The sequence below is a fragment of the Bos mutus genome, chromosome 10 (genome assembly GCF_027580195.1).
Source record: "Bos mutus isolate GX-2022 chromosome 10, NWIPB_WYAK_1.1, whole genome shotgun sequence".
NCBI classification, from domain to species: Eukaryota; Metazoa; Chordata; class Mammalia; order Artiodactyla; family Bovidae; genus Bos; species Bos mutus.
The window spans coordinates 14,012,225-14,033,759 of record NC_091626.1 but is presented as its reverse complement, the minus strand read 5'-3'; the positions used below and the strand labels follow the sequence as shown (position 1 = coordinate 14,033,759).

The following is a 21,535-nucleotide window of genomic DNA, read 5'->3' as shown; positions in this document are numbered from 1 at the left end:
GGCATATCATATCACTTCCCTACTTGAAACCTTTTAATACATCCTAACAAATTCAGGCTGAGACATAAATTCCTCACCAGGACCTATAAGGCCTATACAATTTAGCTTCTGCCTACTTCTCTGTCCTCCTGTCTGGCCCCAGGTCCTCCCAAATCACCAAGACTTTCTTGTGGGGCCCGATGACACCTTGCTTCCCATCTTAGTGCATTTATACTTGATATTCCCTCTGCCTTAAAGATCCTCCCTAAGCTGGCTCACTGACTCAGTCTCTGTGAAAATGCCACTCCCATAAAGAAGCCATCCCTGACTGTCAAAGGTGAGCACCTCCTCTCCTCATTGTCATCATCTATCTGCTTTACGTTCTAACTACACTTACTCCCTCTGAGAACATACTGTATGTTTCTTGTCTGTCTCCCCTTCTAGAATTTAAGTCCTGTACCAACAGGGATTAAGTCTTGTTCAATGTTGTACCCCCAGGTTTAGAATAGTGTCTGAAAGAAAATGCCCAATTGACATCTGGAAATAAACAATATATGATTAAAATAAACAATGAAACTCTACACTGAAATGAGAGATCTAGGTTGAGAGAAAGTTGTGAAGTTTTACTGCAACAGGAAGAGAAGGATTGACGGTACACAGTTTTTGGTCCACATATTTTTGAGGACTGTTTTATTGTATTACAGAGAGAATGAAAGTCCAAAAAAGAGAGGGTGGCTAATGGAGAAACTCTACCAAGGGGATGCACATGTAAAGAGATTTACCTTAAGCAGCTCTTCATGTGAGAGGTGAATCAGGTGAGTGCAGTTGTGACTAAGTTCCAGGTGGAAGAGTGAGGACCTGTGGGAGCTCACTATTGTCTCTGAATGAGAAAGAGGCAGGTAAAATCTGGGGGAGGGGAATCAAGTTTTAGAAGAGTTGATGAGGATATGGGAAAAACTTAAGTGAGAGATTTAATTGTTCAGGGACCAGTTAGTGTGGAGTAAAAGGAGTTGCCAAAAGCAGTAGGAGAAGGGTTTTAGAGCCTAGAGAGCGATGAGTCTCAGAAACAGTATTAAATATAGACTACAAAGTGAATTACTTTGTAGAGACATTACTTTGCCAACAAAGGTCTGTCTAGTCAAGGCTATGGTTTTTCCAGTGGTCATGTATGGATGCGAGAGTTGGACTGTGAAGAAAGCTGAGCGCTGAAGAATTGATGCTTTTGAACTGTGGTGTTGGAGAAGACTCTTGAGAGTCCCTTGGACTGCAAGGAGATCCAACCAGTCCATTCTGAAGGAGATCAGCCCTGGGTGTTCTTTGGAAGGAATGATGCTAAAGTTGAAACTCCAGTACTTTGGCCACCTCATGCGAAGAGTTGACTCATTGGAAAAGACTCTGATGCTGGGAGGGATTGGGGGCAGGAGGAAAAGGGGACGACAGAGGATGAGATGGCTGGATGGCATCGCCGACTCAATGGACGTGAGTTTGAGTGAACTCTGGGAGATGGTGATGGACAGGGAGGCCTGGAGTGCTGCGATTCACGGGGTTGCAAAGAGTCGGACATGACTGAGCAACTGAACTGAACTGAACAAAGTGAATATTTTAAGTTAAGGATTTAAAGCATTAAAATGTATTAAAAGGTGATGTCACTGAAAATGGCAGAGTATAATAAGGTCCTCTGAAAATTCCCTTCTCCACAAAAGCAATGAAAGAACAGACAAAATTTGTCAGAATCAACCTTTTCAGGACTCTGGAAATTAGTCAAAGGATTGTAGCAACCCCAAAATTATTTGTTCAGGACTAGGCTTGAATCTTGGTAAGAACAGCAAGCTTTGTGGCATTTTAACTCGCCTGCTCCCCACCTTCAGTACAGTTTTGAAAGTCAGCAGCCTGCCAGTACAGCAAACACCAGCTGCCTGATGGTCACTGCACAGGCAGAGTTCAGTTGGTGCTCCTTCAACAATTAAAACATAATGCATCTAACAACAGAATGCCAAAATAGTTGATGCATAAACTGACAAAACTGAAGGGAGAAACAGGCAACAAAATACCCCACCTCAATACCCCACACTTTCAACAACAGACAGAACAACTGCACTAAAGATTAACATGGAAATAAAATACTTAACACCATAAACCAACTAGTCCTGACAGACATCTGAAGAACACTCTACCCAACAACAGCAGAATGTATTTTTCAGGTGCACACTGAACATTCTCCGGGACAATGTTTTAGAGCGTAAAACAAATCTCAGTATGTTTCAAAGGACTGAAATCACACAAAGTATGTTCTCTGACCTCAGTGGAATATTGGAAATCAACAACAGAAGGACAAATTCAACATGGAAAATGACACACTCCTAAGAAAGAAATCACAAGGGATTATCTTTGTGGGGAATTAGAAAATACTTTGAGGTAAACGAAAATGAAAAAAACAAAACCAACATATGAAAACTTCTAGAGGGCAGCTAAAGCAGTGCTTAGAGGGAAACGTATAGCTATAAACATCTACATTAAATAAGAAAGATTTCAAATCAATATCCTAACTTCATGGCTTAAAAATACAGAAAAAGAGCATACTAAAAACAGAGCTAGTAGAAAAAAATGAATAAATATTAGACCAAAGGTAAATCACAACAGAAAAAAAATAGAGAAAAGCAAAGAAATCAAGAGTTTGTTCTTTGAAAAAGACAAAGTAACTGACCAACTTTTAGCTACCCTGAAGAAAAAAGGGATATGACTCAAATTACTAAAATCTGAAATGAAAGAGAGAACATGAATACTGACTTTACAGATATAAAAATGATTATAAAGGAATACTAATTGTTTACCAACAAATTAGATAATCTAGATAAAATGAACAAACTTTCAGAAAGCCACAAACTACCAAAACTGTCTCAGGAAGAAATAGAAATGATGAATAAACCTATAACTAGTAAAGATATTGGTTGGTAATTTTAAAAACTACATCACAATACTATTCAGTATTACCAGAAGCAAATTTCGACATATGTCCCAACTTGGGTGAATCTTGAGGACATTATGAAAAGTGAAACAAGCCAGTCCCCAGAAGACAAATGCTGTGAGATTCCACTCAGATGAGGCATCCAGAGTAGCCCAATTCATAGAGACAAATGTAGAATGTTTGCTGCCAGGGGCTGGGAACAGGATGTAGAGAGTCATACTTTCATGGGTATAGAGCTTCAGTTTTGCAAAAGGAAAGGAGTTGAAGAGATATATAGTGGCAGTGGTTGCACAGTAATGTGAATATACTTAATACTGCTGAACTACACACTTTAAAATGGCTAATATGGTAAATTATATACATATTATACCACAATTAAAAAAAAAAACTTTTGGAAAAGAGAGTCTTATGCACACAGTCTTGCAAATCCTACTTGGCCACATAACAATGGGCCTTGGGGCTAGAACAGTTGCTTACTAAGAGATAAAGAGGCCATATAGCCTGTGGTGGGTTTATGTCCTTGTTTTGGACCCTTTCCCTGTTTTAGGCTCAATATGTACTTCTTTGTCCTGTTTAAGCATGTGCCTCAATGGACCTTAGGCATACCTTCAGTTTTTAGCATTTCTGACTCCAAGGGAGTGAGGTGGAGTGGGGGCTATTTTTGCTGCAACAGAGATGGGTATGTGCAGGCCAACTGCCCTCCACAGACTGCCAGGAGGGACCTGCTGCTGGCCATGGGAAACTGACACCCACTATTGAAGCTGATCTTGCTCTGTGTGGCAGATTCATGTTGATATATGGCAAAACCAATACAATATTGTAAAGTTAAAAAAATTGTTCAGTCCAGTGCTTGCCTGGATTGTGTTTTTCTTGGCAACTCCAGTACAAGATGCAACGGGTAGAAGTACTGGACTTCTCCTAATAATAGACAACAGATGCCACCTGACCATAAGAACTACTCACAAACAAAACCCCAGGACCAGATGGCTTCACCAGTGGATTACACCAAATGTTTTAAGAAAAATTAACATCAATCTTTCCAGCAAACTCTTCCAAAAAATGGAAGAGGACAGAACACTGTACACTCATCCTTTGAGGACAGAAATATCTGGGTATCAAACTCACACAATGACATTACAAGAAAAACTACAAATCAATATCACTTAAGAATATGAATGTAAAAATCCTTAGCAAAATACTAATAAACTAAATCCAGCAACATATAAAATAGGTTATACAAGATTGGTTCAATATGCAAAAATCTATTAATACACTATAACTATGGGATAAAGGACAAAAAACACATGATCATTTCAATAGAAAAAGCACTTGACAAAATCTAATGCTGATTTATGATAAAAAATATACAACAAACTTGGAAGAGAAGGGGACTTCCACAACTTGATAAATGACACCTACCAAAAACCCACAGCTAAATCACACTTGATGATGAAAGACTGAAAGCTTCCCCTCTAAGGAGCATCAGTGCTCATCACGGATGAGAGTAAACAAAATATGGTACATCCACATAATGGACTATTATGCAGTCATAAAAAAGGGAATCAAGTGCTGATAAATGCTGTAACATGCGTGAACCTTGAGAACATTATGCTAAGTGAAAGCAGCCAGATGCAACGGCCACATACTGTATGATTTCACTTATCTGAAATGTCCAAAATAGGGAAATTCATACAGATAGAAAGTAGATTAATGGTTGCCAGGGACTAGAGGGAAGAGAATATAGGAAGTGACTACTAATGGGTGGGGAATTTATTTCTGGGGTGATAAAAACGTTTTGGAATTAATGGTAATGGTTATACAATCCTATGAATGTACTGAAAACCACTGAACTGCATAAATGCACATCCTACCATCTTAATAAATAATTTTTTTAATGTAACACAAATTGAGGAGTCAAAAAAGGATGATGGAAAGCCATAAAACAATGACATGTACTGGCTCTATGAAGGGCTCCCCAGCTGGTTCAGTGGTAAAGAACCCACGTGCCAATGCAAGGAGATGCAGGAGATGTGGGTTTGATCCCTGGGTCAGGAAGAGCCCCTGAAGGAAGAAATGGCAATCTGCTCCAGTATTCTTGCCTGGAAACTTCCATGGACAGAGGAGCCTGGCAGGCTACATATAGTCCATGGGGTTGCAATGGTCAGAATCGACAGAGTGAGTGAGCATGCACACACTCACTGGCTCTGTGAACTCACTTTTTCTAGCTGGTCTCCTTGAAGAGTAATTGTCATACTAATACGTTTGTAAGACTTTTAATTCTTGACATCTACTATAACAAATTTAGAACACATTCTTATAGTATCAAGGTATCAATGTAGGCTCATTAAAAAGTCTTATAGGGAATGAACTAACTGTATTATTAATATACTGAGAATGCCCCAAATGAACTATATATATATGTATATATATTTGGCTGCATCCCTTGGCTTGAGGGATCTGAGTTCCCTGACCAGGGATTGAACGCAGGTCATAGCAGTGAAAGCATGGAGTCCTAACCACTGGACCACCAGGGAACTCCAAATGTTGAGTTTTAATGAGCTGGACATTAAAAAATTGAATATGTGAAATGTAAAGACTGCTCTGATTTCAAATGGATAAACAATAACAGTGGTGACATCATTTCACTGACAGGGAACCAAGAAATCTGCATTTTTGCCATAATATTCAGATCAAAAAAGATTTACCAAAGTAGAAATGAATAAAAAATGAAGGAAGGAAAGGGCTAGAGTCCAAAGAAAACTAAACACATCTTGGCTAAACAGCTGTGCTAGAAAACGATTTCTTATCTTGCAATTAAGAACCGATTTCTTTCTAAAAGACGTAGGACATTGGGTTAATAGATTTCTTTAAAAGAAAATCTGTTTTGGCTATTGAAACATTAAAAGAACAGAACATCTGTTTCACAAGTGAAGACAGATTGTATAGAAGAATCAAATATCAAACCACTGATTAGACTAGCATTTAATCTGTTCTATTTAAATTTTCAATAAAAGTAAATGAAACTACATTCTTGAAATTATAGCTCAACTATAAATATTTAACACTGGGAACCCTTAAGATGTTTTAGAGCATAAAGGAGGTACTTATTAGTATATTTTAATTATTTTTAATTCTACTTGATACCTGTATCAACATCAGGTTTTAAAGTATTCTACTCTCAAAATCACTTTTAAAGTATTATAAAAGGGAAGACTCACCATCCATAAATTCAGTACATATTGAAATCCTGTTCTCCACGAAAAATGCACCATAAAAGCCTATGATATATGATGAATCACACTGTAACAAAAATAAGACAAAAGCAGTTAAAAGCCTGCAAGCCAATACTGTCACAGGCATACTTTATAAGGAAAAATAACCAAGAAAAAAAATTACCTTATAAAGAATTTCCAATTCAGACATAATTTGCTTCTGAAGTTCCAGTGTAATATCTAGTAGTATGACCTAAACATACAAGGAAATCAACATTCACACATTTATTCACCTTTAAATTAAATCTAGCCACATTCACTATGAAATATAAAAACTAAAAAATATGGTGTTTCCTCTATTCATTCCACTTTTCTTCTCTCCACCACCATAACCTCTCGTAATACAAACTGTGTCCACATCTGTCTAACACTTTGCATTGGGGGAGGTGGTATAGAAGTGATTGATGGGATCAAGGAAAAAGCCAGGTCTCAAAGGTCAGTATTAATGGCTTCAAAAGTCAGTTACGTTATAACACCCTTAATTTACACACCCTATTTTGGCCACATTGGTTATTTTGAGACGAGGAAGACCGGAGTGACCCTGAAACCATTAAAAATTAATTGTCTTGTAATTCAGATACTGGGCAAAGCAGAAGAGAATGATAAGTAAAAATAACATTTAAAGTAGATTTTTAGTTATGAGAGAAATAAGGAGTTTTTAAAATATATCAGGTTTTTATACTCTTCCAATTGGGTAATCTTTCTTTGCCACAACTGTTATAAAACTGAGCTTGAAGGAACCTCAGAAATTATTTCACCTAATTCCTTTCTTTCTAAAAAGGAAGAAACCAAAGCTCTGAGGAGTCATGGGGCCCGGCAACATCAGGGCCTCTCCCTGATTCCAAGGACCACACAATTTCCATCATGTTCCAAGGCTTTATGGTTTCCCTTAAAATATCAACCACTGAGTCAAATTCATAACAAAGAAATGTACAATAATTTATAAACATACATATAATACTAGTTTATTTTGAACACTTATTTTAAGAAAGAAGACCATCAACCATTCAAATTTCACTTAGCATTTACTGTGAAGTCAATTCAAAGGGAATTGTTTTTTACTTAAAAAGAACAATGATAATAATAAAATAACTAGACAATAGTTTTAAAGATTTGTGACAGAGTTTCTGATTCCAGACATTTCTAAATAAAAACTTATTCAGGATTACCAAGGACAGTAATTATACACCATCCAACACTGATCTACATTCTGTATTACAATTGCAGAATATATATATAAACACACACACACACATATATATATAATCATACTGGAGGAAAAAACATAAATTTTCAATTGTAAACTGATGACAGAGCAAGGAAAGAAAAGGATAATCTCCAAAACCACAAATTTTCTAGTACTGACATCCACTGGGGGAGGGTAGAATGAGTACAAGAAGGCACAGCAGTTTCTATCAAGAGTTTGCTTTAGGGTTATTTATAAAAGCTCTCACTAAACTAGATTGTAAGTGTAAGGCAAAACTGCCAAGAAAACATTTAAACATTTCTCTCAATCAATAGTCATTTGTTACAATATTCACTTACATTTTTGCTCCTGTATAAAAGTTAGCAACAAAATTAATTCATCTAGTGTTGTTTCAATTCTATACCATATAATATTAGAGCTAACATTGACCCTCTGTGTCAAGTGCAGGGACTCTTCTAGCCTGAAAAATTCTGCTAAAAGGAATAAAGCATCATTTAAAGCAATGGTGCTCAACCCTCGCCTCACATTATAATTACCTTTATATCAAGGTATTTATATACAATAAGGACACTTTAAAAAAAACCTGATGATGCACAGGCTTTACCCAAAATAAAGGAATCAGAATCTCTGGGGTTGGGCCCATATCTTTGCATTTTTAAAAACTTGCCAGCTGATTTTGTAGCCCACAGTAAGGTTGAGAATCCCTTATTTAAAGTTTCAAAAAAAATGCTGTTTATTCAGTGTGTAGTATCACTACCAAAGACCTGATCTCCAGGCCCCCAATCAAGAAACAACATGATTCCACATGGCTAACCAAAATCTTGGAATAACCTAAAACTACCAGCCAAGAACATATTCTTTTCACAGAGAATCTTAATTAGGCTTCCATAGTCTGGAATAAAGTTGAAATTCTAGCATGATATTCAAGGAATTTCTCCACAATCTACCTCCAATTTGTTATTCCAGTTCCTTCTCCCACCACTCCTTACCACAAATCCAATCTACATGTAGAACCAGATGACTGCTACCAGTCCACATGTCCCGTGCTTTCCCCCACTTTCCGTCTTTAGTCCAGTTGTTCCCTCCACGCGAGGTGTGCTTTCTCGCTCCATTCCATAGTCACTGGCCATAATACCTTTTCTATGCTTTAAACATAGCTTGAATGCCACCACCACCTCCATCAGGCCGGCACTAAAGCCTTCTATCAGACCCTCTATCTTTCTCCCATCACATGCTGCCTTTCGCATTAATGCCGTGGCTCCTAAAAACTGAAGCCTAGAGAGTACAGTGGTTGTAAGCCCACGAAGGGCAACAACTAAGCCTTGTGCATTTTTTCTCTGGTTCCCTCCCTCCATACCCAGCACCCAGCACACGGTCTTAAACAAGTGGTGCCCACTGAGTGATGTGGTACTTAATTATACCACACCTTACAACCATAATTCTCTAAATAAGAAGCTACTTCTAGACAGGAAGGAAATGAACTGTTTGATTTCTATAATTGAACTTAAAATCAAAGACATAAATACCAAAACAAATAAAATCACCACACTGGCCTAAACTGTAGCGAGTAATAGTGTACTCGTGGGACTGATCCATTGCACTCTAAAAGGTCTTGATCATTCTTGAAATTTGCTTTAATCCAGGATAGTGGAGATTCCATAATGGTAAAAAAGTGAATAAAGTAATTTCTGGGAACTTGAGAAGGAAAGTAAAATCTACCCTAAAATGGAAAACCTGGGAAAAAAGCATGACAAATACTAAATTTTTTTGGAAGAACAAGGAAAGTATGAACTCCCTGAGTCTTCATGATTATTTTCTCTTCTCTTTAGGAAGAGCTCAATTTTTCAAACTGGAGAGAATTTGAACATGAAGCACTTCCTGGAGAAAGGGTTAAGCGAGAAACTGAAATACCTGAGCGCATTTCCGCGGCTCTCCACTACACCTCCAGGACAAGTAAGGATGAGTTGTCAAGTTAAATATAAGCAGTCAAGTGACTGAATTATAATTTACTCTGTGCTCAATTTAAATTAGTGTGAGGCTATTAAAATATACAGTATAAATACGGCAATTCATCACAAGCTGTCATGGATGACTTCATTTATTTGCTGGAGTGGCACACGCTCCACTAAAGGGAAGGAGAGCAAAATCACAGGTCAAATTAAGCTGCTATTCTGTTTTAATTCGCTTATTTAATCTGTGGCGACATAATTGTCTTTTACAGTATGTACAACTCAGAAAGGAAATTTGGGAGGATTACAGTCAGTATACAAATGATTAATCAAATGGTCCATTTAAATGCTACTTTAAAAGCAGCAGAAACCCAAAGCAGTCAAAGAATGATAATCAGCATGTGCTACATACAAGGCTAAATTTCCTGTACAGTGGGTTTTTCCCAATTAGAAAATATGTAGTACAAGGGAATCTTTTAAGCTCTACTCTTTCAAAGATTTTACACAATACATTAACAGTATAAAAAGGTTCTATTTGCAAAATGGCTAATAGTATTTTTATTTGTTTTCTGCTCTACTTGTTTGCAATCGTCTTGCTTAACTACATTTCTCCCTCCACTGTCACCCCCCAAAAGCTAGTTAGAAACACGTATTTAGATACAGTCATCAAATAGTTATCTTTAAAATAGCACTAGTGACATTTTCAAAGTACTCTCTTTGAGGCAATTTTTTTTACTAAATTCAGTGATATAAATTAAAAGTTCAGGGTACTTCTATTATTCCCAAAGTTCAACTTGCTTTTTATAATATCTGAAGTGATATTTTCCACCTCTGAAGTCTGAAGCGGTAAACACTAATATGCTTAGACACTGCAATAACCTTTGGGCAAAAAAGTCTAAAAAATAAGAACATTTACAAGAACAAAAATTAGAAATATTTTGAGTAGGAAGAGAAAAGTAACAGATTTTCAAGGACTCTCATCTAACTGATCCCACACGACATTTAAAGTATGGGTGAAAATGATCATTTGACTTGGGAAATTAAATTTCCCTCATCATTCTATGCAGGCATCAGAGCCCTGCAGGTGATTCTGTTCAGACAAGGACTGTGATTTGCTGCTCTTCGCAATCCCTCTATGACACTAGGCAGCCTGGTTTCACAGCTAAGGTCACTAAGAGGTTCAAGTGACATGCTTGAAGTCACACAAAAGTCAGGAGGGGTTCAGGAAAAGATCAAATGTGCTTCTAACTCTTAACCTTTCATTTCAGCCCTTAATATAAAAAATGCTAAGAAATACTCTGGGTGAGAGCAATGAACACAAAGAACACTATGCGATATTTTGCTTGTGAACTGAACTTGCTTTTAGGATATTACGTTAAAACATGAATGAATGAACGAAAGAACAAATGAAAGGCTAAAGTTTATTTACTCAGTTAGTTGTTCAACAAATTATGTGTTGAACCCCAAGTCATGACACATAGTGCTCTGTATTACACTCCATATGCAAGATTCTACATAAATCAGTGACTAAGACAAGATAACAAGACCTGTTCACCACTTTCAAAGAGATTTCAATGTACTAGGGGAAATGTAACATGTATACTATCAGAACACCAGAAGTCACCCTGTGATGACACCCATAAGGGACACATTCAGAGAATCCTAGAGAGGTCTGAAGGAGAAGGTGGTAAGTGATAGATCTACCAGATGTGACAGGATCTATTCAAGTCAGCTCAAGGAGGAGCAAGCTTCAGAGCTGACCCGTGACGGGTGTTGAGGATTTGGACAGGTTGGAGACGGTGAAGGCATTCTAATTAGAAAGAAATACATGAATAAAAGTATTGAAGTAAGAAAGTACTTGGGTTCAGATAAGGCAATGAGTTCAACTTAAAAGCAGCACAGAATTCAGACACATAAGAGAATGCTTTAGAAGTAGGCTGAGGATGTATTGTGCAAGATCTTGAGTTCCCTCCCATAGAGCTTTTAGTTTACTTGGAAGTAATGCAGAGTCTTTGAAGACTTTTGAGAAGGGAAGAAATGTGACCAGAGCTATGCTTTAAGAAGCCAAATCCCAAAGTAGTGGACAGAAATACAGAACAGAGGTTGACAGCATGGACTTGATTGAGGCAAGACTTCCCTGGGTTCAAAGCTTGCTTCCATTACTTATTAGGTATGGGACTAAGCTATTTAAGTATTCTGTGCCTCAGCTTCTGCATCTGTAAAATGAAGATCCATAACAGTAGTAAATGCAAAAGGTCACGGTGAGCTTTAAACATGGAAAATACACGTACAGTGCTTAGCAGAGTTTTTTGTTGTTTAGCTCCTAAGTCTTGTCTGACTCTGACTCCATGGACTGTAGCTGACCAGGCTCCTCTGTCCACAGGATTCTCCAGGCAAGAACACTAGAGTGCGCTGCCATTTCCTTGCCTGGGAGTGGGGGTTGGGGTCTTCCTGACCCAGGAATTGAGCCTGGGTCTCCTGCATTGGCAAGTGGATTCTTTATCAGTGAGTCAGCAGAGTAGACACCTGCTTGTGTGTGAGTGTGTGCTCAGATGCTCATTTGTGTCCAACTCTTTGCAACTCCATGGACTGTAGCCTGCTAGGTTCCTCTGTCCATGGAATTCTCCAGGCAAGAATATTGGAACAGGTTTCCATTTCATACTCCAGGGGATCTTACCTACCCAATGCATCTCCTGCAGATTATTTACCACCATACCACCTGGGAAGCCCAGACACCTGCTTAATATAGTACTATTGGATAGTACTATCTACTGGACTTCTGTAGCTTCTATTTTAGAGAACAATTTAAAAGCCGGTCAAGAGACATGTCTGCCAAGAGGCAAAAATAAGTGTATGGATTAGCACAGTGATAAGAATGGAAAAGATACTAAAAAAAATAAATAAATAACAACAAAACAGAAAAAATCAACAGGTTTTCAGAAATTAGACATCAGCTAAAATAGGACAGTGATCTCTGAGAGATGGAAAACCAATGAGATGAGTCCTATGACCAGCTTAGTGACTAGACAAGAGTTTTTAGTACCCATGCAGGGAGGGGAAGCCAGGGGAGCTCAACCATCTCCCTAAGCTGAGAGAACTGGGAGTTGAGGAGGCCAAGGCAGCTAGAATTCACTGGCAGAAGAGCAAAAGGAGACAACTGCAGAAAACTGCAGAGGGCACCTGGAGTCTTTAGGTGAGTAATGATTTGCACATGGATGTCAGGAAACTACATGAGGCCAGGGAAAGAACCCCAAGAAAGACCAGAAGAAACGATCTCCAGACCTTACACTAGGCAGAGTTTGTGTTCGCACCAGGAAGGATGAAAACCCTATATTTGCCAAGGCATCAGGACAGAGTATTCAGAAGACTACTGCTTCAGTTGACCCGGGAAAGTTAGCTCTAGACTAAACACTGGAAAATTCTGAAAGAGATGGGAATACCAGACCACCTGACCTGCCTCTTGAGAAACCTGTATGCAGGTCAGGAAGCAACAGTTAGAAATGGACATGGAACAACAGACTGGTTCCAAATAGGATTAAGGCTGTATATTGTCACCTTGCTTATTTAACTTATATCTAGAGTACATCATGAGAAAACACTGGGCTGGAAGAAGCACAAGCTGGAATAAAGATTGCCGGGAGAAATATCAACAACCTCAGATATGCAGATGACACCACCCTTAAGGCAGAAACTGAAGAGGAACTAAAAAGCCTCTTGATGAAAGTGAAAGAGGAGAGTGAAAAAGTTGGCTTAAAACTCAACATTCAGAAAACGAAGATCATGGCATGTGGTTGCATCAGTTCACTTCAGTTCAGTTGCTCAGTCGTGTCCAACTCTTTGTGACCCCATGGACTGCAGCACGCCAGGCCTCCCTGTCCATCACCAACTCCCAGGGTCCACCCAAACCCATGTCCATTGAGTTGGTTATGCCCTTCAACCATCTCATCCTCTGTCGTCCCCTTCTCCTCCTGCCTTCAATCTTTCCCAGCATCAGGGTCTTTTCAAATGAGTCAGCTCTTCACATGAGGTGGCCAAAGTACTGGAGTTTCAGCTTCAACATCAGTCCTTCCAGGGACCAGATACCATGATCTTAGTTTTCTGAATGTTGAGCTTTAAGCCAACTTTTTCACTCTCCTCTTTCACTTTCATCAAGAGGCTCTTTAGTTCTTCTTCACTTTCTGCAACATCACTTCATGGCAAATAGATGAAGAAACATGGAAACAGTGACAGACTTTATTCTGGGGGCTCCAAAATCACTGCAGATGGTGACTGCAGCCATGAAATTATAAGACGCTTACTCCTTGGAAGGAACGTTATGACCAACCTAGGCAGCATATTAAAAAGCAGAGACATTACTTTCCCAAGAAAGGTCCATCTAGTCAAGGCTATGGTTTTTCCAGTAGTCATGTATGGATGTGAGAGCTGGACTATAAAGAAAGCTGAGTGCCAAAGAATTGATGCTTTTGAACTGTGGTGTTGGAGAAGACTCTTGAGAGTCCCTTGGACTGCAAGGAGATCCAACCAGTCCATTCTAAAGGAGATCAGCCGTGGGTGTTCTTTGGAAGGAATGATGCTAAAGCTGAAACTCCAGTACTTTGGCCACCTCATGCGAAGAGTTGACTCATTGGAAAAGACTCTGATGCTGGGAGGGATTGGGGGCAGGAGGAGAAGGGGACGACAGAGGATGAGATGGCTGGATGGCATCACTGACTCAATGGACATGAGTTTGAGTGAACTCCAGGAGTTGGTGATTGACAGGAAGGCCTGGCGTGCTGCGGTCCATGGGGTCGCAAAGAGTCGGACACGGCTGAGTGACTGAACTGAACTGAACAACTGGACTGGTCCTATCTAATAAAGCTTAAAAGCAAGTCTTGAAAGGATCAAAGTGTTTCAGATTCAATAGGCAGCTCCTCAGAATAAAGATCAGGGATATTTACAGGAATGTACCTATGCCATATAACTGGTATCCAATAAAAAATTAAAAGGTATTAAAAAAAATAAAAAATACAGCGCAAAATAGAGAGCAAAAGCAAGTCAAAAGTGACCCCGAGATGATAGTTATGGTAGAATTAAGAGACAATACCATTAATTGAGTTATCATAACTATATTCCACATATGCAAGAAGTCAGAAGAAAGAGCACGTTAACTAGAGATATGGAAGATGTAAAAAAGACCCATTTAAACTGATAGGGATAAAAAGTACATCTGAAATGAAAAAATATACTGAGCAAAATTAATAACAGATTAGACGATGCATATGAAAGAATACAAACCTGAACATTTGACAATAGAAACTATCCCAAACTGAAACACCAGACAGAAAAAAAGGCTAGAACAAATAAACAACAGAGTATCATTTTGCTGTGGGAAACCTTCAACTGAGATAACTTTATGTTAGAGTTGGACCATAAAGAAGGCTGAGCACTGAAGAACTGATGCTTTTGAACTGTGGTGCTGGAGAAGACTCTTGAGAATCCCTGGGACTGCAAGAAGATCAAACCAGTCAATCCTAAAGGAAATCAACCCTGAACATTCACTGGACGGACTGATGCTGAAGCTGAAGCTCCAATACTCTGGTTACCTGATGCGAAGAGCTAATTCTTTGTAAAAGACCTTGATGCTGGGAAAGACTGAAGGCAGGAGGAGAAGGGGATGACAGAGGATGAGATGGATGGATGGCATCACCAACTCAATGGACACGTTTGAGCAGACTCTGGGAGATGGTGAAGGACAAGGAAGCCTGGCGTGCTGTAGTCCATGGGGTTTGCAAAGAGTTGTTGTTGAACAACAACTTCAAGTGACCTAATATATATGCAATTAAGGAAAGTTATGACCAACCTAGATAGCATATTCAAAAGCAGAGACAGTACTTTGCCAACAAAGGTCCGTCTGGTCAAAGCTATGGGTTTTCCAGTGGTCATGTATGGATGTGAGAGTTGGACTGTGAAGAAAGCTGAGTGCTGAAGAATTGATGCTTTTGAACTGTGGTGTTGGAGAAGACTCTTGAGAGTCCTTTGGACTGCAAGGAGATCCAACCAGTCCATTCTGAAGGAGGTCAGCCCTAGGATTTCTTTGGAAGGAATGATGCTAAAGCTGAGACTCCAGTACTTTGGCCACCTCATGTGAAGTTGACTGATTGGAAAAGACTCTGATGCTGAGAGGGATTGGGGGCAGGAGGAGAAGGGGACGACAGAGGATGAGATGGCTGGATGGCATCACTGACTAGATGGACGTGAGTCTGAGTGAACTCCGGGAGCTGGTGATAGACAGGGAGGCCTGGAGTGCTCCAATTCATGGGGTCGCAAAGAGTCGGACACGACTGAGTGACTGAACTGAACTGAAGTTCCCAAAGGTGAGGGAATATGTGAAGAAAATAATGGCTAAAATTTTTCCAAGTTTAATGGAAGTTAAAAATCCACACATCCAAATCTCTCAACAAATCGTAAGTACATGAATCATGAAGAAAATGACACAAAAACTCACCATAATCAAATTGCAATAAGAGGGACTTCCCTGGCGCACTAGTGGTAAAGAACTCGCCTGCCAATGCAGGAGATGTATGAGATGTTGGTTAGATCCCTGAGTAGGGATGACCCCCTGGAGGAGGACGTGGTGACCGACTACAGTATTCTTCCCTGCAGAATCCCATGGACAGAGGAGCTTGGAGAGCTACAGTCCATGGGGTTGCAAAGAGCTGGACACGTCTGAAGTGACTGAGCATGCACAGTGATTAAAAAAAATCTTAAAAGCAGTCAGAGAAGACGTCAATTCTAATGTACAGAGGAATAAAGATTTCTAAATGACAGTACAGTAAGGTTTTCACTGGAAACAATGTCAGCCAGAAAACAGTAAAGCAAAATCTCTAAAATACTGAAAGTAAAGCACAATTAAACTAGAATTCTCTATCTGGTGAAAATGTTTTCCAAAAATTAAAGTCAATGTACACTTCTCAGACATGCAGCAGCTGAAAGCATTCATTGCCAGGAGACTCGTGCACTGTAAGGAAGGTAAAGGAAGGGAGTCGTTCGCACTGTAAGGAAGGTAAAGGAAGGGAGTCGTTCAGACAGAAGCGAGACGATACCAGATGGAAATCTGGGTTTGTACAAGGGAATATGGAGCACTGGAAATGGTAAAAATGTGAGCAAATATAAAATAAACCTATTCTTACATGTAAAATGCCTTTAAAAATGACTATCTAAAGCAAAATCAGTAACAATGTATTTTGGGGGTTTTAACATGAGTAAAATGTACAATAACAACAACAAAGGTCAGGATGAGGGAAATGAAAAGTACAGCATGTAGAGCGCTCGTACTATAGGTCAAGTGGGACGATATTACCTGAGGGTGGACCTCAGTAAGTTAACCATGTATACTATAAACTTTAAAGCAACTGTTTTTTCTAAAAAGGACATAGACAAATAATAGAAAACAAACAGCAAATTGATATACTCGAATCCAACCGTATTGATAATCACATGAAATGTAAATGATATAAATGCCTCAATTAAAAAGCAAAGATAATCAGACTGGCCAAAATATAAAGATAAAACAGGTTAAAAATAAAAGACTATATCACGCGAACACCAGTCAAAATAAAGCTGATGTAACTACATTAATATCAGACAATATAGGTTTTAGAGTAAACAATACTACCACGGAAAAAGAAGATCACTTTGTAATGATAAAGGGGCCATAAAATCCTAAATAACCTAACAGATCTACAAAAAAATATGAAGTAAAAAAAATGATAGAACTGCAAGGAAAAAATAGACAAGTATACAATTGTTGCTATAGATTTCAACACCCTGTTTTCTTATTGATAGGACAAATAGATAAAAAGTCAGTAAAGATACAGAAATTTGGAAAAACACTATCAGCCAACTTAATCTAATTGATATTTATCCCACATCCTACACAGCAGACTACACATTCTTTTCATGTACACAGGGAACCCTTACGAAAACAGTTCACACTCTGGGCCAAAAAATAAATATCAATAAACTTAAAATAATTTCAATTATATGAAGTATGTTACCTGACCATATAGATTTAAATTAGAAATTAATAACAGAAAGATATATGGAATATCCCCAAATATCTGGAAACTAAATAACACTCCTAATATTTAATGAAAAAACTCAGCCTGTTTTAAAGCAAATAATGACACTTTTTTTTTTCCTCTTAGATTATGACTAGTCCTTTAGGACTGCCTGGAGATCAAACCAGTCAGTCCTAAAGGAAATCAACCCTGAATAGTCTTTGGAAGGACTGATGCTGAAGCTGAAGCTCCAATACTTTGGCCACCTGATGTGAAGAGTCAACTCCCTGGAAAAGACTCTGATGTTAGGAAAGATTGAAGGCAGGAGGAGAAGTGGGTGACAGCGGATGAGATGGTTGAATGGCATCACTGATTCAGTGGACATGAGTTTGAGCAAACTCTGGGAGATGGTGAAGGACAGGGAAGCCTGGCATGCTGCTGTCCATGGGGTAGCAAAGAGTCAGATATGACTGAGCGACTGAACAACAATGACTAATATATAGACAAAATGGTTTTTGCCTTCACTGCCAAGAAGCTCGGGGCTAACCAAAAGTTTAAACACAATAATTATATCTACTCAAATCATTCATTCATTCAATGTGAGCTTCTAACATTTAATTCTATAAAATCAAGGGATACAAAGCGAATATGATACAGTCCCTGTCCTGTAGGTCAGTTTTACACTTAGGTCTAGCAAACAGCATATTTGTAAAGCCCTACTGTTTTCCTTTATTGAAGGTCTCTATTTTAACAGCCTTTTAAAAATGTGTCTTTTCTTTTAAATTGCTTTTAATCCTTTCCAGAGATAACTGTTGGCCCCTTGCCACACCCAGCTAAATAATCATGCAGAAGAAGTTTAATATCAACCTAGGTTAAACATAAATGAAAATGTATGAAATTATGAAAAATTATAATACAGTAGCAAGGCCAAATAGTGGGGCTTTGGGGGGTGATTTATAGCAGTGCTCCCCTCTCCTGGAATAAACAAACTAAAGTTGATTACCTTTAAAACATCACTGGCAACAGTCTAAAAGTTTTGACATCAAAGGAATAAACAAATAACTAGATACAAAGGAAAACAGTGCTGAGTTGGTGGAGGCATTCTTTGAAGACGGAGCTCAGAAGACATGGAAAGGACAACTAATGCTAAGCTGGTGCCACAGAGCTGCACTCAAGTGAACTCATGAGGACTGAGGTGGAGCCTGATCTCTATAGCACTTACCCTGGGAACTGGCTGGACTCAAGGTTCCTCCTTTTTAAAATGTGGGGCCACGGTAGATGATCTCTAAGGTCTCTTTCAGTTCTACAATTCTGTGAACCTAGTTTGGCTGGAATATCAAAGTAAACATCCCGAGAAGGAGCTCTGTTGGAGCGCTCCACCAAAAGCTATTTGAATTATTAAAACTAGACTTGATAATACACACAGTACATCCTCGGTGCTGTATTAAGTGTGGTATGGAAGAACAACTCTGGATTGCACAGCAGTCAGGAGGCTTGAGTCTGTTTTGGTCTGAGTTTACTAAAAGATACAACACACGCAGTTTAATCACTCTTATTCTTAGTTTCCTAGGTTAGATAAAAGATGCAGAAATACATGCTCACTATGGACAGCTAAGAAGGCATCTTGGAGGAGATGGACCTTGAAAGGACAGATAAAAATCAAAGGCATGGGCAGTGCTAATAACATGTATACGGGCTGCATGGTGTAGGAGAAGACATGTGCTTTGGAGTTGATGCATTTTGTTTTAAACCTTGGTCCTGGCTCTTCAATCTGGGTGACCTTGGACAGTTCAGCTTTCTGAGTCTCTGTGTCCTCAAATCTAAAATAATAGGCTTACTTTATACATTTGAAAATTAAAGGTAAGAGCTACATATTTCTGTGTTGTCTGTTGTGATCTCTCCATTTTCGTTTCTAATTTTGTTGATTTGATTTTTCTCCCTTTGTTTCTTGATGAGTCTGGCTAATGGTTTGTCAATTTTATTTATCCTTTCAAAGAAAGAGACTACTATCAACAATTATATGCCAATAAAATGGACAACGTGGAAGAAATGGACAAATTCTTAGAAAAGTACAACTTTCCAAAACTGGACCAGGAAGAAATAGAAAATCTTAACAGACCCATCACAAGCATGGAAATTGAAACTGTAATCAAAAATCTTCCAGCAAACAAAAGCCCCGGTCCAGACGGCTTCACAGCTGAATTCTACCAAAAATTTAGAGAAGAGCTGACACCTATCCTGCTCAAACTCTTCCAGAAAATTGCAGAGGAAGGTAAACTTCCAAACTCATTCTATGAGGCCACCATCACCCTAATACCAAAACCTGACAAAGATGCCACAAAAAAAGAAAACTACAGGCCAATATCACTGATGAACATAGATGCAAAAAATCCTTAACAAAATTCTAGCAATCAGAATCCAACAACACATTAAAAAGATCATACACCATGATCAAGTGGGCTTTATCCCAGGGATGCAAGGATTCTTCAATATCCGCAAATCAATCAATGTAATACACCACATTAACAAATTGAAAAACAAAAACCATATGATTATCTCAATAGATGCAGAGAAAGCCTTTGACAAAATTCAACATCCATTTATGATAAAAACTCTCCAGAAAGCAGGAATAGAAGGAACATACCTCAACATAATAAAAGCTATATATGACAAACCCACAGCAAACATTATCCTCAATGGTGAAAAATTGAAAGCATTTCCTCTAAAGTCAGGAACAAGACAAGGGTGCCCACTTTCACCATTACTATTCAACATAGTTTTGGAAGTTTTGGCCACAGCAATCAGAGCAGAAAAAGAAATAAAAGGAATCCAAATTGGAAAAGAAGAAGTAAAACTCTCACTATTTGCAGATGACATGATCCTCTACATAGAAAACCCTAAAGGATCCACCAGAAAATTACTAGAAATAATCAATGACTACAGTAAAGTTGCAGGATATAAAATCAACACACAGAAATCCCTGGCATTCCTATACACTAATAATGAGAAAACAGAAAGAGAAATTAAGGAAACAATTCCATTCACCATTGCAACGGAAAGAATAAAATACTTAGGAATATATCTACCTAAAGAAACTAAAGACCTATATATAGAAAACTATAAAACACTGGTGAAAGAAATCAAAGAGGACACTAATAGATGGAGAAATATACCATGTTCATGGATTGGAAGAATCAATATAGTGAAAATGAGTATACTACCCAAAGCAATTTATAGATTCAACGCAATCCCTATCAAGCTACCAACAGTATTCTTCACAGAGCTAGAACAAATAATTTCACAATTTGTATGGAAATACAAAAACCTCAAATAGCCAAAGCGATCTTGAGAAAGAAGAATGGAACTGGAGGAATCAACCTACCTGACTTCAGGCTCTACTACAAAGCCACAGTTATCAAGACAGTATGGTACTGGCACAAAGACAGAAATATTGATCAATGGAATAAAATAGAAAGCCCAGAGATAAATCCACGACATATGGACACCTTATCTTCGACAAAGGAGGCAAGAATATACAATGGATTAAAGACAATCTCTTTAACAAGTGGTGCTGGGAAATCTGGTCAACCACTTGTAAAAGAATGAAACTGGACCACTTTCTAACACCATACACAAAAATAAACTCAAAATGGATTAAAGATCTAAACGTAAGACCAGAAACTATAAAACTCCTAGAGGAGAACATAGGCAAAACACTCTCCGACATACATCACAGCAGGATCCTCTATGACCCACCTCCCAGAATATTGGAAATAAAAGCAAAATAAACAAATGGGACCTAATTAACCTTAAAAGCTTCTGCACATCAAAGGAAACTATTAGCAAGGTGAAAAGACAGCCTTCAGAATAGGAGAAAATAATAGCAAATGAAGCAACCGACAAACAACTAATCTCAAAAATATACAAGCAACTCCTACAGCTCAACTCCAGAAAAATAAACGACCCAATCAAAAAATGGGCCAAAGAACTAAATAGACATTTCTCCAAAAAAGACATACAGATGGCTAACAAACACATGAAAAGATGCTCAACATCACTCATTATCAGAGAAATGCAAATCAAAACCACTATGAGGTACCATTTCACACCAGTCAGAATGGCTG

At 38.5% G+C, this 21,535-nt stretch overlaps 1 protein-coding gene across 2 annotated transcripts in view; it reads right to left on the bottom strand.

The window, feature by feature from the left end:
* Positions 1-21,535, bottom strand: part of MAP2K5 (mitogen-activated protein kinase kinase 5) — a 280,907-nt gene that overhangs the window by 158,524 nt on the left and 100,848 nt on the right. For both annotated transcript variants that reach the window (XM_005893296.3, XM_005893295.3), the window contains exons 10-11: positions 6,341-6,409; positions 6,163-6,244 (exon numbers count right to left, since the gene is read on the bottom strand). In XM_005893296.3, coding sequence (XP_005893358.1) covers positions 6,163-6,244; positions 6,341-6,409 — 151 coding nt within the window. The remainder of the gene's footprint in view (positions 1-6,162; positions 6,245-6,340; positions 6,410-21,535) is intronic.